We start from the raw sequence: 15,428 nt of genomic DNA on the forward strand, positions 1-15,428 counted from the left end.
ACCACATGCAAAAGAGCTTACTGTTGCCAGTAAGCACTCTTCTTGGAGGATGACCATAGCTTATTCATAAAATATAAAGACAGTAAGAAATAAGAAATTTGACAAATGAAATACTCAGTCCTACATCAAAGCATTAATCTGAAACAAGAAAAATCCAGATTATTATAAGTAAACAGAATAGAGGCTTCCTATTTCATGGGTTTTCCTTTTTGAGGAGCTGCGTTCTACCACATGCTCCCCCTCACCTTCTGCTCTACATTCAGAGCAGTGGACTTTATTATGGAAAGTCCTATACTGTACCATTTAGTTAAGTTGCTTTTCAAGATTTCTACTGTTGCTCTCAGCACCACCAAGACTTATCCTCAAATCTTTTAAGATTAATTTTAGAAATATAATGGAAAGAAGTAGGAGTTGGTTTCTTCAGGAGTCCCACAGGAACCTAAATATTCAAAACAGCATGGGTTCTGCATGGGAGCTGCAGGGGCCAATCCTCTCACCACCCTGATAAGGTCAGGAGGAAACACGCTAATGCTTAGCCTAATAGCTCATTAATTCTTAGCTTTTTTTTTTTTTTTTGTGAGTGTTAGCAAATAAATAATTGCTTTACACTTTTCACCTGTGCATGTTCTGCTTACAGAGTCTTTTTGCAGCTGGCTCAAAGATACCTGAAGAAACCAATCCAAGCACCCCACAGAAATGCCTGGAGCAAGGCTGGCACGGCAATAGTCATTACAGATGATCAGCCTAGAGGTAATGATGCTGATACCCATAGCATAAAATATTCTTTACTATAAACAGTCTAAAAAGAGAGAAAAATAGTGACAGATGCTCTGTACAGAAGCATATGTTTCAGTCCTCTTGAAAAAGGTTTCTCCCAACCAGACAGAATATGATTGCTTTGACTTATACACAAGTTAAGCTCTTGAAAAGTATTAATTTATAGGAGTGTTCAACTCTCTCCGTTGACTACAGAACAAAGATTACATGAGTTTTCGCAGTGGAAGTTAGCGTTCGCAAGCAAGTCATACACAGTAGCAAGTACTCAGTAGACATTTCTCCTAAAATGGAGCACAATCAGCTTCAAAAATATTTGTATTTCATCAGCAAGCATCTCCCCTTCTCTGCTTTCACAAAGAGTGCTCCAAAATCCAGATAGCCAAGAACGGGGAGGGGGAAAAATCCTAACATTTTTCAAGCACTGTTCTGTGTCTCTGTTTTTCCTGTTTTCCCCAACACATTGAGCACTAGAGATCCACTACTGATATGGTGCAATCCAAACCCATATGACACTTCCCACATTCTTTGTTTCTATAAAAGACTGAAAAGGAAAAGTTTAAATTTAAACAGCTTTAGTGAAATCTAGGTGAACAGAAAGCAATCTGGTATAAATTAGTTATCAGTTGTATGGAAAGAGTAAAGAGCTAAAACACTTGACTCACAGCAGCAGGGAAGTAATTATAATCATTTAACACTTAAAAAAACAATACAGAACAGTTACCTCAGGAAGTGTTTCATGATGGTGGTTTTGCTTGTGTTACAGGAGCCGTAATCAATTGATCACTGATAGTCTCTTATTTGCAGGCGATACCAGTGCTGTAGAAATAGAATTGAGATGCATTTACTAACACAGAAAAATAAGTGGTACTTATGTTTTCTACATTGCTCTTGAAACAACATCTTTCCCACATATTTCCATAGGTATTTAAGAAATCTTATGTCAATAAAAATAAAAATCATAATTTAACACTCTTCAGCCTGGGCACATACTTTGAACAGGCTGTCCATGTCTCTTTTCTGACAAGTCAAATATTTGAATAAGAGCACAAACTAAGAACATTTAGATTTTTCTTCAAGCTTTTTCAAACACTTGTGTGCTTAAATACTCAAGGCTTACAGCAGCTTCCAAGTGGCAGTTTCAAGAGACACTCAGCTCTCCCAGCTGTTTGGAAGCCCTTTGCTCTCCAGAATTTGCAACAGCACTTGGAGACACTAGTTAAAAGTAGCTTGTAAGCAAAGAGCTACTGTTGGGTCCCGATTTAATTCGTAGAATCATCTAGTTTGGAAAAGACCTTCAAGACCTAGTCCAACCATCAACCTGACCTACCGAACCCTATAATTCAATATAAGGAATGTTAAGCAATCAGCTTCCCTGGTGTCATGTTTTATGAAGAAGTGATGCATATGACATCTTAAAATAGATACGTTTGACCAGGCTGACCATCCATTCAGAGATCTGGAGTCCTACAGTTAATTTTCATTATGATTACATCTCTGTTTGAGTGGAGAAGAACAAGAAGAGTTCTGGTCAAAAAATAAAAATAAAAAAAAAGCCAACCAACTTTTAAGTGCAACCCTGCCCATGCTCCACAGCCTCTCCCCATCACCTCTTTACTTTAGGTTTCCCAAATGGAGCATTCACATACGAGAAATATTAAAGTACGAGATTCAGACTTCCAAGATGACTGTTCTTCATATCCTGCAAGAGTCAACACAACCCCTTGTTTTCTGCCAGAAAACAGCATTGTTCCCCACTGTTGGGACAGCTTAATCTAAGATTTAAAGAGAACAAGATAACACTTTCGAGTTCTGTACCAGTACAAACCACACATGTAGGCTTGAAAGCTGTACTGTTAAGAAATTATTTAAGAGTTCATTCTTCATTAGCACTGCATGCAGCCTGCTGAAAAGTACCAGAAGGCCTTCAAAATCTGGCCTGCTTTGTCATATAATGGGAAGCTGTAAGTCCAGAGAACCTCAAATTATTTTTTTTCCCCCAGGATCCATCAGCACTGAGATAAAAATATTTTCATCCTACCCTGTTCTTATTTTCTTTCCAATATGTAACTTGCAAGTTTTACATTATGCTGTTGCATGTTGACAGGAACAGAAGCAGCATTTAAGTTGAGAAAAATACAGCTATCTTGTTGGATTACATCGCATACCATTTACTAAAAATATATAATCCCTGAACTGTAAAAGCTTCATTCATTTATATTGTTTTTGACTGGCTGAATCATGTTGCTGTCCCCTGAATACAGCTGTAATTGGTGCTGGCTTCAGTGACACCTTCTTGCAAGGGCAGAGAGAGGCTAACATCAAACTCTGATTTGTTAATGAACACGGTAGGCAGGCTCCTAATGCTTCCCTCTGCAGCTTTTGATGGGCCTTTGACAGCAAGCACAGGCAGCATGGGAGACAGGCAAAAACTGGAGGGGATGTAACCTGCTCCCCTTCTCCAGTCTAATAATTTGCTGTTTAAAATATAGTCTGTGAAAGACTCTCACAACTGAGTCTCAGCTTTTTAGCATCAACTCAAACAAAGGCAGCTTCCCCGTGATGTTTGACCCACGAGGGCAGCAGTGTAAGGAATACAGCAGAAGTGCCAGGAGCTGTCAGATCAACGCCTCCTAAAAGGGTGCGCTGGCCTCCGCCTCAGAGGTCAGCTCCTTCTTGATTCTGATCAAGGTCCTCGCTGGAAATACATCAGGAGTAAAAAAGCAGCAAAGGAAAGAGAAGTCACACTTGCCTGCACTCCAGGATTGTCTCATCAAAGCATGGCTTGGTAGGAGCTGCAAAGCAGCCTCTATTCAAGTAGAATTATCAGCTAGAGCTAACTGTAAGTTAGTACAGTGATAGAAATCAATGCCAGATCAGAGGGCAGGAGTTTCCAGTCATTTTCAAACACGTAGGACTTGAGGTCAGCATTCCCCACTTCTGCATGCCTCTATAAGTGATCCAATGGTGGAATTTGGCAAAGATTTTGTGTGTGTGTAGAAAATGTTTATGCTAAGGAAATTATTGCCACAATTCACAGCCGAGTAAGTTCAATTATTCATAAGCCTGTAGAGCCACAACACCTAGTTTCTACAAACGGCTTTTCTGCACAAGATGCAATAATGTAAGCTGGGAAAAAAAAAAAGAAACAAAACTCCAAACAAAATAAATGAGTACTCTAATTTACTTCCAAAGTTGTTACAGCATTTGAGTGAGCAAGAAAAGCAGCTATAGCTTTAGACTACATTTATACAACTTTAGAGCAGTTTCTCCCAAAAGGAGAAGCATCTGTGGTCCAGGAGAGGGAATTGATTCTTATGCAGTTTATCCTTAAAGTTCACAACGCTTGCAGATTTGGGGAGACCCAAAGATCAGTTTCTCAAGACTCAAATTCCTGCAGAAATACCACTTTTAGCCAGGAAGCACCAGAGTCACAGCTGAATGCAAAGAGCCAGCAGGCCCCCAGTGGGGAGCAGCACGTTGGTCACAGCACCCATCCATCGCTCCTGGAGCCTATGATGACACTTCCACATGGTGTCACTCAAACCATGAGCTTGCATCTGCTTTTCCCTCCCACAACACCTAAGTACCCTATTGACTGTAAATGATTTCAACCAGTTTATCTTAAGACAGACAGGTTTTTAGCTCCTAAGGCTAGCTGCATTTTTTCTTTACTGAGATGCAGTACTATTACATAGAACAGCAAAACTATTTTGAGTTCTGTATCAAAAAATAAATTCTTTAAACAAGCATTAACTATTTGGACTCACAAGGCTGTTTATGGCCTTCTAAGTAGTAGAGCAAAACAAGCAACCATCTCAAAGGTTATCAGTTGCTGTAGGCTCAAAGAAGTCAAGAGAAAGACTTAAAAGTCACATCTTTCTCTGGAGCTGATGGCTTACTTTTTCTACCTCCAAGAAAGCTGCAGATGCAGTTGAGGAAAAGATGTCTTATTTAACGTAAATCACCATATTCACAGAGTAAAATATAATACAAGGTAGTTATCTTTACAGTATTTATTTTGCAAGCTAATGACTCACCTGGCATATTGCAAACATTTTTAGAAGGCTTATATCCTAATTATAAAGAAGGAATAGCTGTGCTGAGGAGACAAATCATCAGAACCATTAAGATGAGCAGGCTGAACACAGGACTTTGTTAATGTGGATGATTAGATTACAGTTCATCCAAATTCTCCTCCTCAAACAAAAAAAAGAAGACATGTTTGAAGTAGAAGGCAGTAATTGTACAGTCATCATAAGTTCAGGAGAAAAAAAGACTTTATTTTTAGGTTTAGTTGTTGCAGTTTTAAAGGAGGTTCTTCTAAATTGAATACCAGCAACCATCATGACATTGAGTTCAGATGGCAACTTCTGTTTCCAGTAGCATTGCAGGTTGCCACCTTCCCCTCATTGACCTCAGCAGCCTACACATATGCAAGGGATAACCCTCATAAGTCTTATGTCATAGAAAGTGTTTTCCTGCTGTATATTACATTTTTTTGGAAATGGAAGTGTTAATACTTCTCCTTCCTGAACACCAACATGCAATAGCTTGAAGTAGAAAGGAGACAAGTATCTATGTTACGAAGTGTCTCAGGTGGTCCTATGGAGAGGGACAGCAAGCTGGCCAAGAGCCAGCAGTACCCAAAGTAAGCCAACAGCACCCTGGGCTGCTGGGCAGGAGAGAAGCTAGAGGAGCTGGGCTTGTTTGGTCCATAGTAGAGATGGCTTGGGGGGACCTAACAGAAGCTCCCAGTGACTGCTACAAGGTCAGAGGAGACAGAGCCCAGCTCTTCACAGCTGCACAGGGCAGGAGGATGAGAGATAGTGTGCATAAACTGAAAGAGGAGGTTCAGCCTGGATAGAAAGGCAGAACACACACAAGAACGATCAGGAAAAGGCACAGGCTGCCCAGGGAGGTTGTGCAGTCTCCATCCTTAGTGGTTTTCATGCTGGACAAAGCCCTGAGCAGCGTGGGCTGACCTCAGAGCTGAGCCTGCTGTGAACACAAGGTTGGATCCTGACCTCTTGAGCTCCCTTCCAGCCTTTGATTTTCTACTTCTTCCCAGTCATTCTTATGGGGAGATCTCAGATGTCATGAGTTATGTCTGTTGCATAGAGTACTTGGACAGAATAACATCAGGGTGCCCAAGGTCTTGCTATTTTTTTTAGTTTAAGAGCTACCAACTTCTCACTAGAAATCATATATAATTGGCAGCACTTCCCAACTTGCATTGAAACCTGAAGATGGAATAAAATTCACTTTAAAAAGTTATTTAGCGACCCAGTAAAAACATAGGATCTTTGACAGTCTTAACTGCAGTGTACTCGTTTATATGTCTTTAAACATTACAGCACATACATGTAGACCTCTACAACTTAACAGACATTCTTGGAAACTGCTCTGTTGCTGAAATGGCTCTTGGGAACAGGTCACCTCAAACTTAAGTTTTATGGAGTTCAACTTTGTGTTGACTTGGAAGTGGCTTTGCCCTGTGTTAACAGATGCAGCTGCTGGCAGGACCCACCTCAAAGACCAAGAGCTGATACCTGTTGTGTGAGCTCAGTTTCCCATCTCAGTACAGAAGGGAGTTTTCATTTCCATGTGTTCAAGACAAGGCTGTATTCAAGTAGAAAGAAGCCTTGGAACAAAATGTCACACTTGACTGATGAAGCTAATGAGCAAGGCTTGACTTCGGTCACACTGTCACAGGTAATAAGATTTTCTCTCCTAATTTCAATCACACATTGACATTTTGTTTCTGTATTTCACTAGGAAAGTGAAGGAAAGGCTAGATATGAAGACAAACTTCACTCAATTTTAGCCCCGTCTAAAAGATTCTTTGACTATGAGTGCATACAGCACTTAACCAATACTAAGAAAGAGCCCTGAGTAAAAGCCTCAAATTACAGCAGGGCTGGGAGGCAGGGGAGGACATGAAGCCTCCCCCCAAACTGCAGAGCTTTTAAAATCTCCAATACTAGTCTTACCAACACTTCACATCAGTCCATTACTGTCTCTTTAAAGAGGTAAATAGCCTCAGAGATCTGACAGAAACAAGGAAGCTTCAAGAGGGTCTCACTGTACCTGTAAGAGTAACACAGAGAGAGAGGGGACTGCCTCCGGAGTCAAGAAAACTCACTTGCCAAACTCATATTGCAAGTTACTTCTAACAGCATCCAGTTAGGTCTACCCACTGAAGTAGATCCTCAGCAGATAACAATCACCTGGCAACTACTTAGCAGATAAGCCACTTTTTGCAACAGATAGCATCAAACCAAAGCTCAACATCATAGAAGTCAGTCACCAATTCACTGTTGATCTCTGCCATTGAAAATAAAAAGACTATTGTTCCAGAATTGACTTTTTAAAGAGAAAAAGAGTCCTAGAAACTCAGTAACAGAGGCACACAAACATACTTTTATTCTGTATTCAGGACTATGGCATTAATTACTTTTACTAATTTCTATTAGCTCCACTGTATTACAGTGTTCAATTATGTTGAGGAAAAATATATTGTTGCTCCAGGTCAGCAGTGAAGAATTCACTGGGCACATCCTATTTCTAATGTGAAATTAAAGTCAGAGAGGAAGCTTTCTGCATCCCAGATTACAGTAAACTTCCAGAAATACAGCCAGATGCTTACATATTGTAATTAATTTAAGTGTCATCTCTGTCTTCAGTGTTTCCATCCTTAACAAGCTTTTTTTCCCCCTTTAAGTATTTTATCCAGAAGACTGAGTAGATAATATCAGCTAAAAAAATAAGTCTCATGCTTGAAAATTGAAAACAGCCTTCAATCTATGGCAAAATGTTTATTCTTGCTTCATGCATTATAAAAATGCATAATTTCTAGCTGTGTCTCTTGAACTTTCACTTGACCCCTGATGAGTTCACCCAGGAGAACAGCAGCAGCATCTGGGTGGCTCAGGTCTGACTACATGGCTTTCAGTGCAATGTTTCTGGCCTACTTGCTCTGTTTCCATACATACTCTACAACAGCTTGTACCGCAAGGAAGTCTGTTCTAAATAAAACATCACACTTTGTAGCAACATTCCTTCAAGCTTAGAATAAATCCTACAAGACTAGATGCATAAAATCAAGAAGAGGCAGCCTGGTTAGCTCCCAGACTCATTAGTGCAGAAGCTCCATGGAAGAAAGAAAAAAAAAAAAAAACACCAAAAAAAACACCCCAACACACACAAAGTGAATACTTTCAGTGAAGTGACACCCTTTCGCATTTCCTTCATGGTTTCCACCTCACTGCCTAGATTAGCAGGGGGTATAGGTAAAGGGGAAAGATGAAGTATGGACTTGCTACCAAAATTAACTGAAGTCCAGGTTTGCTTTGGAGCCCCACCAATTCCCAATACATAGTAGCTTACGTGGAAGAAGCATCCTATCAATGGGTCACACACATCTGCAACATCGATAGAATTGCACCAGGGATGCCTACTCTGTTCTTTCCTTTACCTTCCAACATCTGTTGTATTTACTTGGACTACGTAGAATAAATCCAGCTATCGGATAATACAACCTCACAGCAAGCATCAGCCTGAAAGCATGTAGAACCATGGACTTTCATATTCATTTGGTTAGCTGACAAAGAAGCAAAACAACGACAGCAGAGGTGTCAGGGCAAAGGCCAGACAATACTTCCAGGCTATAGAAACACAAAACAATTTATTTATCCTGGAACTTGGTGAGGGTCAGACAAGTCATACTGATCTAACAGAAAACTGTTTTATGTGGTACCCAGTTTTCCTGTCACTGCATTCAGATTACTTTGACATGCCAGTGGCAACTACTCCACAGAGCTGGCCAAGGCAGACATGTAAGAGTAAAGCATGTAAGAGCTTATGTATGCCCTCCTATGATTTTATAGGCCTACTGTTCCCTAAAACAGGACTCAAGAATAACCACTTCCCCTTAAACAAGTCAGTAATGTCATGAAGTACCATATTCGTGAAGCAATGAGCACCCTATGGCAAGGGTTATGCTCCAACTGTTAGCTGCCCGAGGTCATGCAATCTGCAGATGGACCACAATAAATGAGATAAATGAGCAGCATACTTAATCTGTAGTCAAGATGACTAAAAATCCCACTGCACTTTTTTTCTCCTTCAAATTTCATAGCTTATTTTATCTCCTGTGTGCTTCTCTGTGAGAAGTTCTGCATCCCAGGGGGTGAGAAACCAGGACAGTTCCAAGTACACGACCTTGCTAGATGCTCTGGGTCTTCTGAACTGCAAACACTTAAATTTTGCAGGGTAGATTGCTCTGGTTTTACTAATGTCTGGGGTGAGGAGGAGTGGAATAAAGAATCTATTTGCCCACAGAAACCAGAAAGCTTTTTTAAGTTGCTGCTCTAAATATTGCAAACCCCATGCTTTGGCATGCTTGGCATGAAAAACCAAACAGTAATATGGTCAAAACTCACTTTACGGGCACCTTCCCAGGTCTGTCATTCAGACAGGCCGACATACCAGCAGTTACCACTTGACTCTTCAGCTTGCAAGATTCACAACCCTTGTTACAAATTGTTACTACAATTTGGTAATATAGTTGTGAACACTAGAACTGACTGTATTTAGACTAATTTCACCCTCTGTAGCTTAAGCTAAACCCAGGCAGCATCAAAATCAAACTGTGCTTCTATCAGATATGGAAAAAAGCTAGGAAGGAGTTCGGTGACAAGTATGTTCACAACAAGGAAGGAAACGGTAACAAAGACACCCCACTAACATGACTAAGGAAAAGATGATGAAAATCTGCAATTAGTAAAGACAGGAAGAATAGTTTGAAGGTTAATACAGTTATACCAGCTGGTAGGCAAGATGGATGAAACACTTTCATACAGGGCTCAGAAAGAATTTTTCTGTGGTAATGGTGGAAGATGTTCTTTCTCAAGAACTGGGAAGATGTTAAGCAGCAAGGAGAGAGTGAGACACCATGCTGCCCTCCTTCCTCTGCCTTCTCCTGCTCTGTTCTGAGAAGCTTTGCTTTGTTTTAGATGCTTACTCTCAGGTAGAAAAGGATCCTGGTAAAGATTAAATGGCTGAAGACTGAAAAATGGGGAAAAAACAGCATGGGAAGGAGAAAAAGAAAAAACATGAAGACCATTGGAAAATGGTCCTGAAACACTATTACCAAGGGGGAAGAACAAAGCAAAGCCAGGAAAAATGCAAACTAGGACAGAATGATTGACACCACTGCCATAACATACTCATTCTTAACACAATGCAACACCAAGAGCCTTCTTCCTTCAACATCTCTTTCTACTTAGAATAGCAGGGCACAAACATTTTGTAGTTCTACCCTTTACTACAAAGGTAAAGCAATAGCTAAAAATACTTTTTAAAGAAACAAAATAAAACAAGTTTCCAAAATATTTGCAGCAGACACACGATAATAATTCACTAATATGAACTGGTAGCACACCTGAGATGGTAGCCAATATGATATAGCACAATGCGCATACCCAAATTTCCTCCAGGTTTTTGACAACTGAGTGATGACCACAATTTCATTTCTCATGCTTCAAAGCTACTCCCAGATTGCTTGGTTTGTAATTGTTGTTCTCATGCACGCCTAGTTAACAAGACAACTCCTTGCTCATGTTGTGCCACTCAGCTTGCCCCTCAGAATCTCTAACTATCCCTACAATATGATAAATGAGAGGGAGGGGAAGGAAAATTCACTCTAGCTAAAAAAGTCTATAGCATCAACATTTTATGTTGAAATATTTTCTCTCCCAAAGGGAAACGTAAATCTAGTAGTTCTCAAGCATCTTATTTGCCTATAGGAGCCTAAAGACTACAAAGATCAGTGCTGTGTAAGGGCACCAATCCCTGACTCAAGGCACTTGTAATGTAGGTGGTCAGGACAAGCAAGGTTCAAAGAAGAACACGACTACCTCAGATCCTTGGAGACTTCATAGTGGTCCCCCTCCAAATAGTTTGGGTAGACTGTATGTCCTCCTCTTAATTTGCACCCAGGGCATGCGCCTCACTCCTCTCCCTTCCTTTGTTTCTCTCCCTTCCACAAATGGTACAGCAAGAACTCCTCTTTTCCTCCTTCAGTCCATCTGTTCTCCTCAGGCTGCCTTAACACTGACAGCATGAAGGCCTAGCAACCCCAGATTTAGCAAACCCTACATCGATCTTCATGTTTCACAGAGGCACAACCTGTTTGATGGCACGCATCCAAGCCAATGTTGATATGGATGTGGCTTTGTGAAGGCAAAGTGGGAAAGGGAATAAAAGATTTGCTCTTATAACTGCCTGCCAGAGCTGTGAAAAAGGACTAGAATTTCCATGACCACAGGATCTCATTGTACTAACTTGCCTATTCCTGTCACCTACCTGTCCACCTGATTGTGGATGCAGTAAACAAATTTTTCCTACGCCATGGACACATCTCAATACCTGAAGCATTCTGGATTTTCTTTTCAATATTTATATAATACTTCTAAAAAAGTCAGGGGCAAAACCTCTGCTAGTAATCAGTACAATCCAGAAATGGCCACAGGAGCCCATGCTTAATACACTGATCCCAGTAGCATCACAGTTTTGGGGCCCTAGGAAACTTATCAGTCCACTTTTGGCAGACTCAGACACAGGCACACCGTGTGGCAGATGGAATACAACAAGGAATAACACCTCTGCTTGTGAAATTGATACCCAGTTGTACACAGACTTCCTGTCAAGAATGCTTATTTCAGACTTTCTTCCTTATGCACTTTCAGACAGGTATCAGTTAACTGTGAGTGGATTAGCAGCATGGCACAAAGAGCTGGAGGCAGGTTCTTGTATAACTGATTTTCTTGGGTTTGGTCCTACCAGTCTCTCTGTCTCAGCATCCTTCTCCAGGAAGGAAAATACATACATACCACACAAGCTACAGCTACATCAGACCAACAGAAGTGGCTCTGCCAAGGAAAAAAAATAGTGCCAAGTATTTGAAACTGAAACTACATAGCAGGAAGTGGGGGGGAGAGATAGGATAGGGGGGGAAGGTGTTTTTTAAAAAAGCACCTGATGCAGATGCTGGACAAGCTCCAGCTCAGTCCCTGGGACTGGGTGCCCAGTGGCAGGCAGGATGCAGTAGGAGTACTCCCAAACAGGTTTTCTCGTTTATTTACAGCTGCTCCTAGGCTAGTCTACAACGTGAGCCGAAGAACAAAAAGTAGGGACAACTGGAACATTTGCTTCAAAAACCACTATGAGCTAAAACAGTGTACACGTGTCTATTGAGATTAAAAATGCCTGTGAAATAATTATAGGTGCAATGACATCAGAGGGGGGATGCTGACAGGTGCACAGCTTCCTATGGCCACAGTGCTCATGACTGTACCTCCCAGATCTGCTTTCACAACTCACAATTGCACCTGCTCAATCTGCAAATTATTTTCAATTCCAGTCTTTTCACCTCCTGTATTTCTCCAATTCTCCAGGCTTCCCTGCACATCTGTGACTGTAGCTGGCCAAAACATAACAGGGCACTCAGACTGGGGATCTGCAGACAGATTAGTACATGAAAACACCAAGCTCAGCCACTTGGTTAAGTCAGGTAGTAGCTTCCAGCACTTATCCTGGATATATCTTCTTGAAGGGCCTCTCAGCCAGAACAGAAAGCTGAGAAGCGCTTGCTCACATCTTGTTGGAAGCAGGGGACAGAGCACTCCAGGATGAACTGCCAGAAGTGTTTTAAGCTTACAAAGCTGGTGTGGGGCTCTTAATTGGTTTTGTGCTGAAGTGGATGAGAACTGCTCACTCAATTACAGCTGAGAGGTACTTTCAGGAAACCAACATACTTTGTGGAGTCTCAGTAATTGAACGGGGATGCTCCTGGTGCAGGACTCCTGGTTTTGTTTCATTGGGAGAGTTCAGTTCTCTCCCAGTGAGACTGCTCTGAGACCTGAACCAGCTCGTGGCAACTGGAGAAGGTCTCCAGAGGATGCACCAAGCACTTGAACTGGCTGTGAGCCAGCTTGCTGGTGTTACCATACCCATAATTTGTTTCAAGGCAAGCAGTTTAGTTTACTGCTCAGCTGCTTGACTTCACTGTGAGAAGGAATGCTTGCACAGTCCCACACGCAGTCAAGATGTGACTCAGGAAGCTGCTCCCACAGCCCCTGCCATCATGCTTCTCTTTCCACAGCCTGGCAGGAACAAGCAGCTTTTCCAGCTCGAGCTCAGGCACTGCCACGCGTCTCCTGGCTCAGACTTGGCACATGGCGCAGCGCAGCACAACTCAGCACTTGAGCTCACAGTACGTGGATGCTGGAGATGCTAAGCCTGAACCACAGCATCAGTGCTGTGCTGCTGTGACCAGTCGCTGTACCAAAGTTTCATTTTTCTATTTTTCCTCAATGTATCCTCCTTTCCTGATTGGATTTTCATAGTCTGGCTTCCTTCCAGGTATTCCAGCAAACCGTGCCCTCTTTAAAGGACTGAATCCTCTTCTTGCCTCCTTCCCAAAGCCTGAATTCAGGAAGAGTAACATATTTCATGCCATCTTTTGGCCTATATCACAGAGCAGAAGATTTCAGAGGAATGTCAAATAAAATAAGCCTTCCAATCAAGGGAGACAAGCAGATGTTCATTTAAAAAAAAAAAAAAGCTTCATGAGCCAGGGGACATTAAATCCAACAAGATTTGATCTCCAGGCAACCCCAGCTTGTTCTCCTTGCAATTTTCTGCTAACACTTCAAATGACCCCCTGGGAAAAATGAAGCAGGCCTGGCTCTGTTTACCCCTCATGCCCTGTCTGTACAACTAAACAGATTTTTTTCTAACATTGGTTACAGCTGATCACAGCTTAACTGTAAGTACAAATTCTCCGGACAGCATTAAAATACAAGAAGCTTTAAATACAAGCAGCAGCTTGGAGCCATACATACATCAGCATTTGTGCAACAGCATTTCCTCTGCCTCCATCCCTGTAGAGCTACACTCCTGCAAGCAACAGCAAGAGTCCTTTGTGAGGAGAGAAGACATAAAATAATGCAACACAGCCCTGAAGTTTCCTGGCATAAGTATGGCTTAGCTCAAGGGACTGTAATTCCAGGGCAAGAGCAAAGATCTGCAATCAGAGAAGCAAGAGTCCGGGTTCACAAGAGTCCGTGCAGCCAACACAATGCTGTCCCATAGCTAATAAAGCCCTGTCTCAAGGGCTGAGCAGGCAATGGATTTGTGGGCACTTGAGTTATACGCTTAGCCCTAGCAGGTTTTCATAGCAGAATGCGATTTACTATGCATCAGTGAACCGGCAGGAGAGTTAACAAGTATGTTGTTCACTCATTTCCCATTGTTTAGTGCTTTCCTGGAAGTATTTTCTACTGGCTTTCTGTCAACAGTGATACACACAGTATCTGACGCTGTCACATGATTTCACTCCTGAAAAGTCATAGGCTTCCTGTCTCTGAGCATCTATTAGGCTCGCTGATAATCTATTGTTGCAGGAATGTGGTTTGCATTCGTTTCAGCTCAAAGACTGCTGGAAATATGCGAGTTATGAGAATTGAACAAGTCAAAAGATATTTCTAGATGCAACTCCACCTGTTCTGTTTAGAAATGCAGTGGTATACTTTAAAAAAGAAAAGAAAAAAAAACAGGCTCCCCTAAATACCAATAAGTCTCTCTCAGGTTTGCGTCCTGCTAAAAATGCCAAATAGGTTTAAGTATAAATACATACCAAATTACTGCACATAAGTCTTTGGCTGTTCTCATCTATGGAAACAAGATGTTCTTACCACAAGCACACTCAACTGCCTCAGCTGTTACAGGCTCCGGCGGCACAAAATAATGTCCTTTAACAACACCTAACTAGATGTTTGGGAGGGAAGGCAAACAGCGAGCGGGCTGCAGCACAGGGGATGATGCGGGATGTAAGGGAGAGATGCCATTTCTTCTCTTTTACTTCATTTCGGGATAAATTAGGCTAGCTGTGGGCGGGGACGGGGGAGATGAATGAAGCCCTGGGTTTACTAAAGCACGCAAGCCACGGCAGAAATTTCTTTCCAACAGTTGCTAAAATGGCTCCTTTGTTCCAAACGCCTTTGTCACTGAGCCGTCTCGCTGCGGTGTCCACCGGACCGGCACCGGGGCCACCTGCGCGCCCCCCGACCACCCCCTTTGGGCTCCTCGGGGGCGAGCAAAGCAGCACGGAGAGGGCAGGCACGGCGCGGGGGGGGGGCGACGAGCATCAGCCCTGGAGTTACTCGGGAGCCAGTGCAACTTCAGCCCGCGATAGCCAGCGGAAAAAACCCCGAACCCACCCGGCCAGGTGCCCCCGCCGGGGCAGCCGAAGCCCTCCAGGCGCTCCCAACCCAGGGGTCCCGCTTTCGGAGGGGCCGCGGGGAAAGGGGCAGAGGGAGCAGCCCCCGGTGCCGAGCCGTGCCGTGCCGAGCTAACTCACCGCTCCGCGCTGTTACAGCCCCATGGCGCAGCGCAGCCGCCGGCCCGGGCCCCGCTCCGCTCCTGCGGCGCCCGGCGAAGGTGAGGAGGAGGAGGAGGAGGAGGAAGAGGAGGAAGGCGGTGCCGCCTACCGGAGGGCGAGGAGCAGCGCCCAGCCGCAGCCTGCGGGAGGAGCGGGCCGGGCCCGCCCCGCGGGGAGGGAACGGGGGGCGAGGGGCTGGGGGGCTCCG

The 15,428-nt window shown here is 43.0% G+C and overlaps 1 protein-coding gene across 5 annotated transcripts in view; it reads right to left on the bottom strand.

The window, feature by feature from the left end:
- Positions 1-15,428, bottom strand: part of ELMOD1 (ELMO domain containing 1) — a 41,707-nt gene that overhangs the window by 23,936 nt on the left and 2,343 nt on the right. For 2 of the 5 annotated variants that reach the window (XM_035327431.1, XM_035327392.1), the window contains exons 1-2: positions 15,200-15,368; positions 1,499-1,593 (exon numbers count right to left, since the gene is read on the bottom strand). In XM_035327431.1, the coding sequence (XP_035183322.1) occupies positions 1,499-1,515 (17 nt within the window). In that variant the 5' untranslated portion in view covers positions 1,516-1,593; positions 15,200-15,368. Of the gene's footprint in view, positions 1-1,498; positions 1,594-2,109; positions 2,238-15,199; positions 15,369-15,428 lie in introns of those variants that run through there. The other 3 variants (XM_035327402.1, XM_035327410.1, XM_035327420.1) reach the window with 2 other exon arrangements.

Source organism: Oxyura jamaicensis, chromosome 1, assembly GCF_011077185.1.
Source record: "Oxyura jamaicensis isolate SHBP4307 breed ruddy duck chromosome 1, BPBGC_Ojam_1.0, whole genome shotgun sequence".
NCBI lineage: Eukaryota > Metazoa > Chordata > Aves > Anseriformes > Anatidae > Oxyura > Oxyura jamaicensis.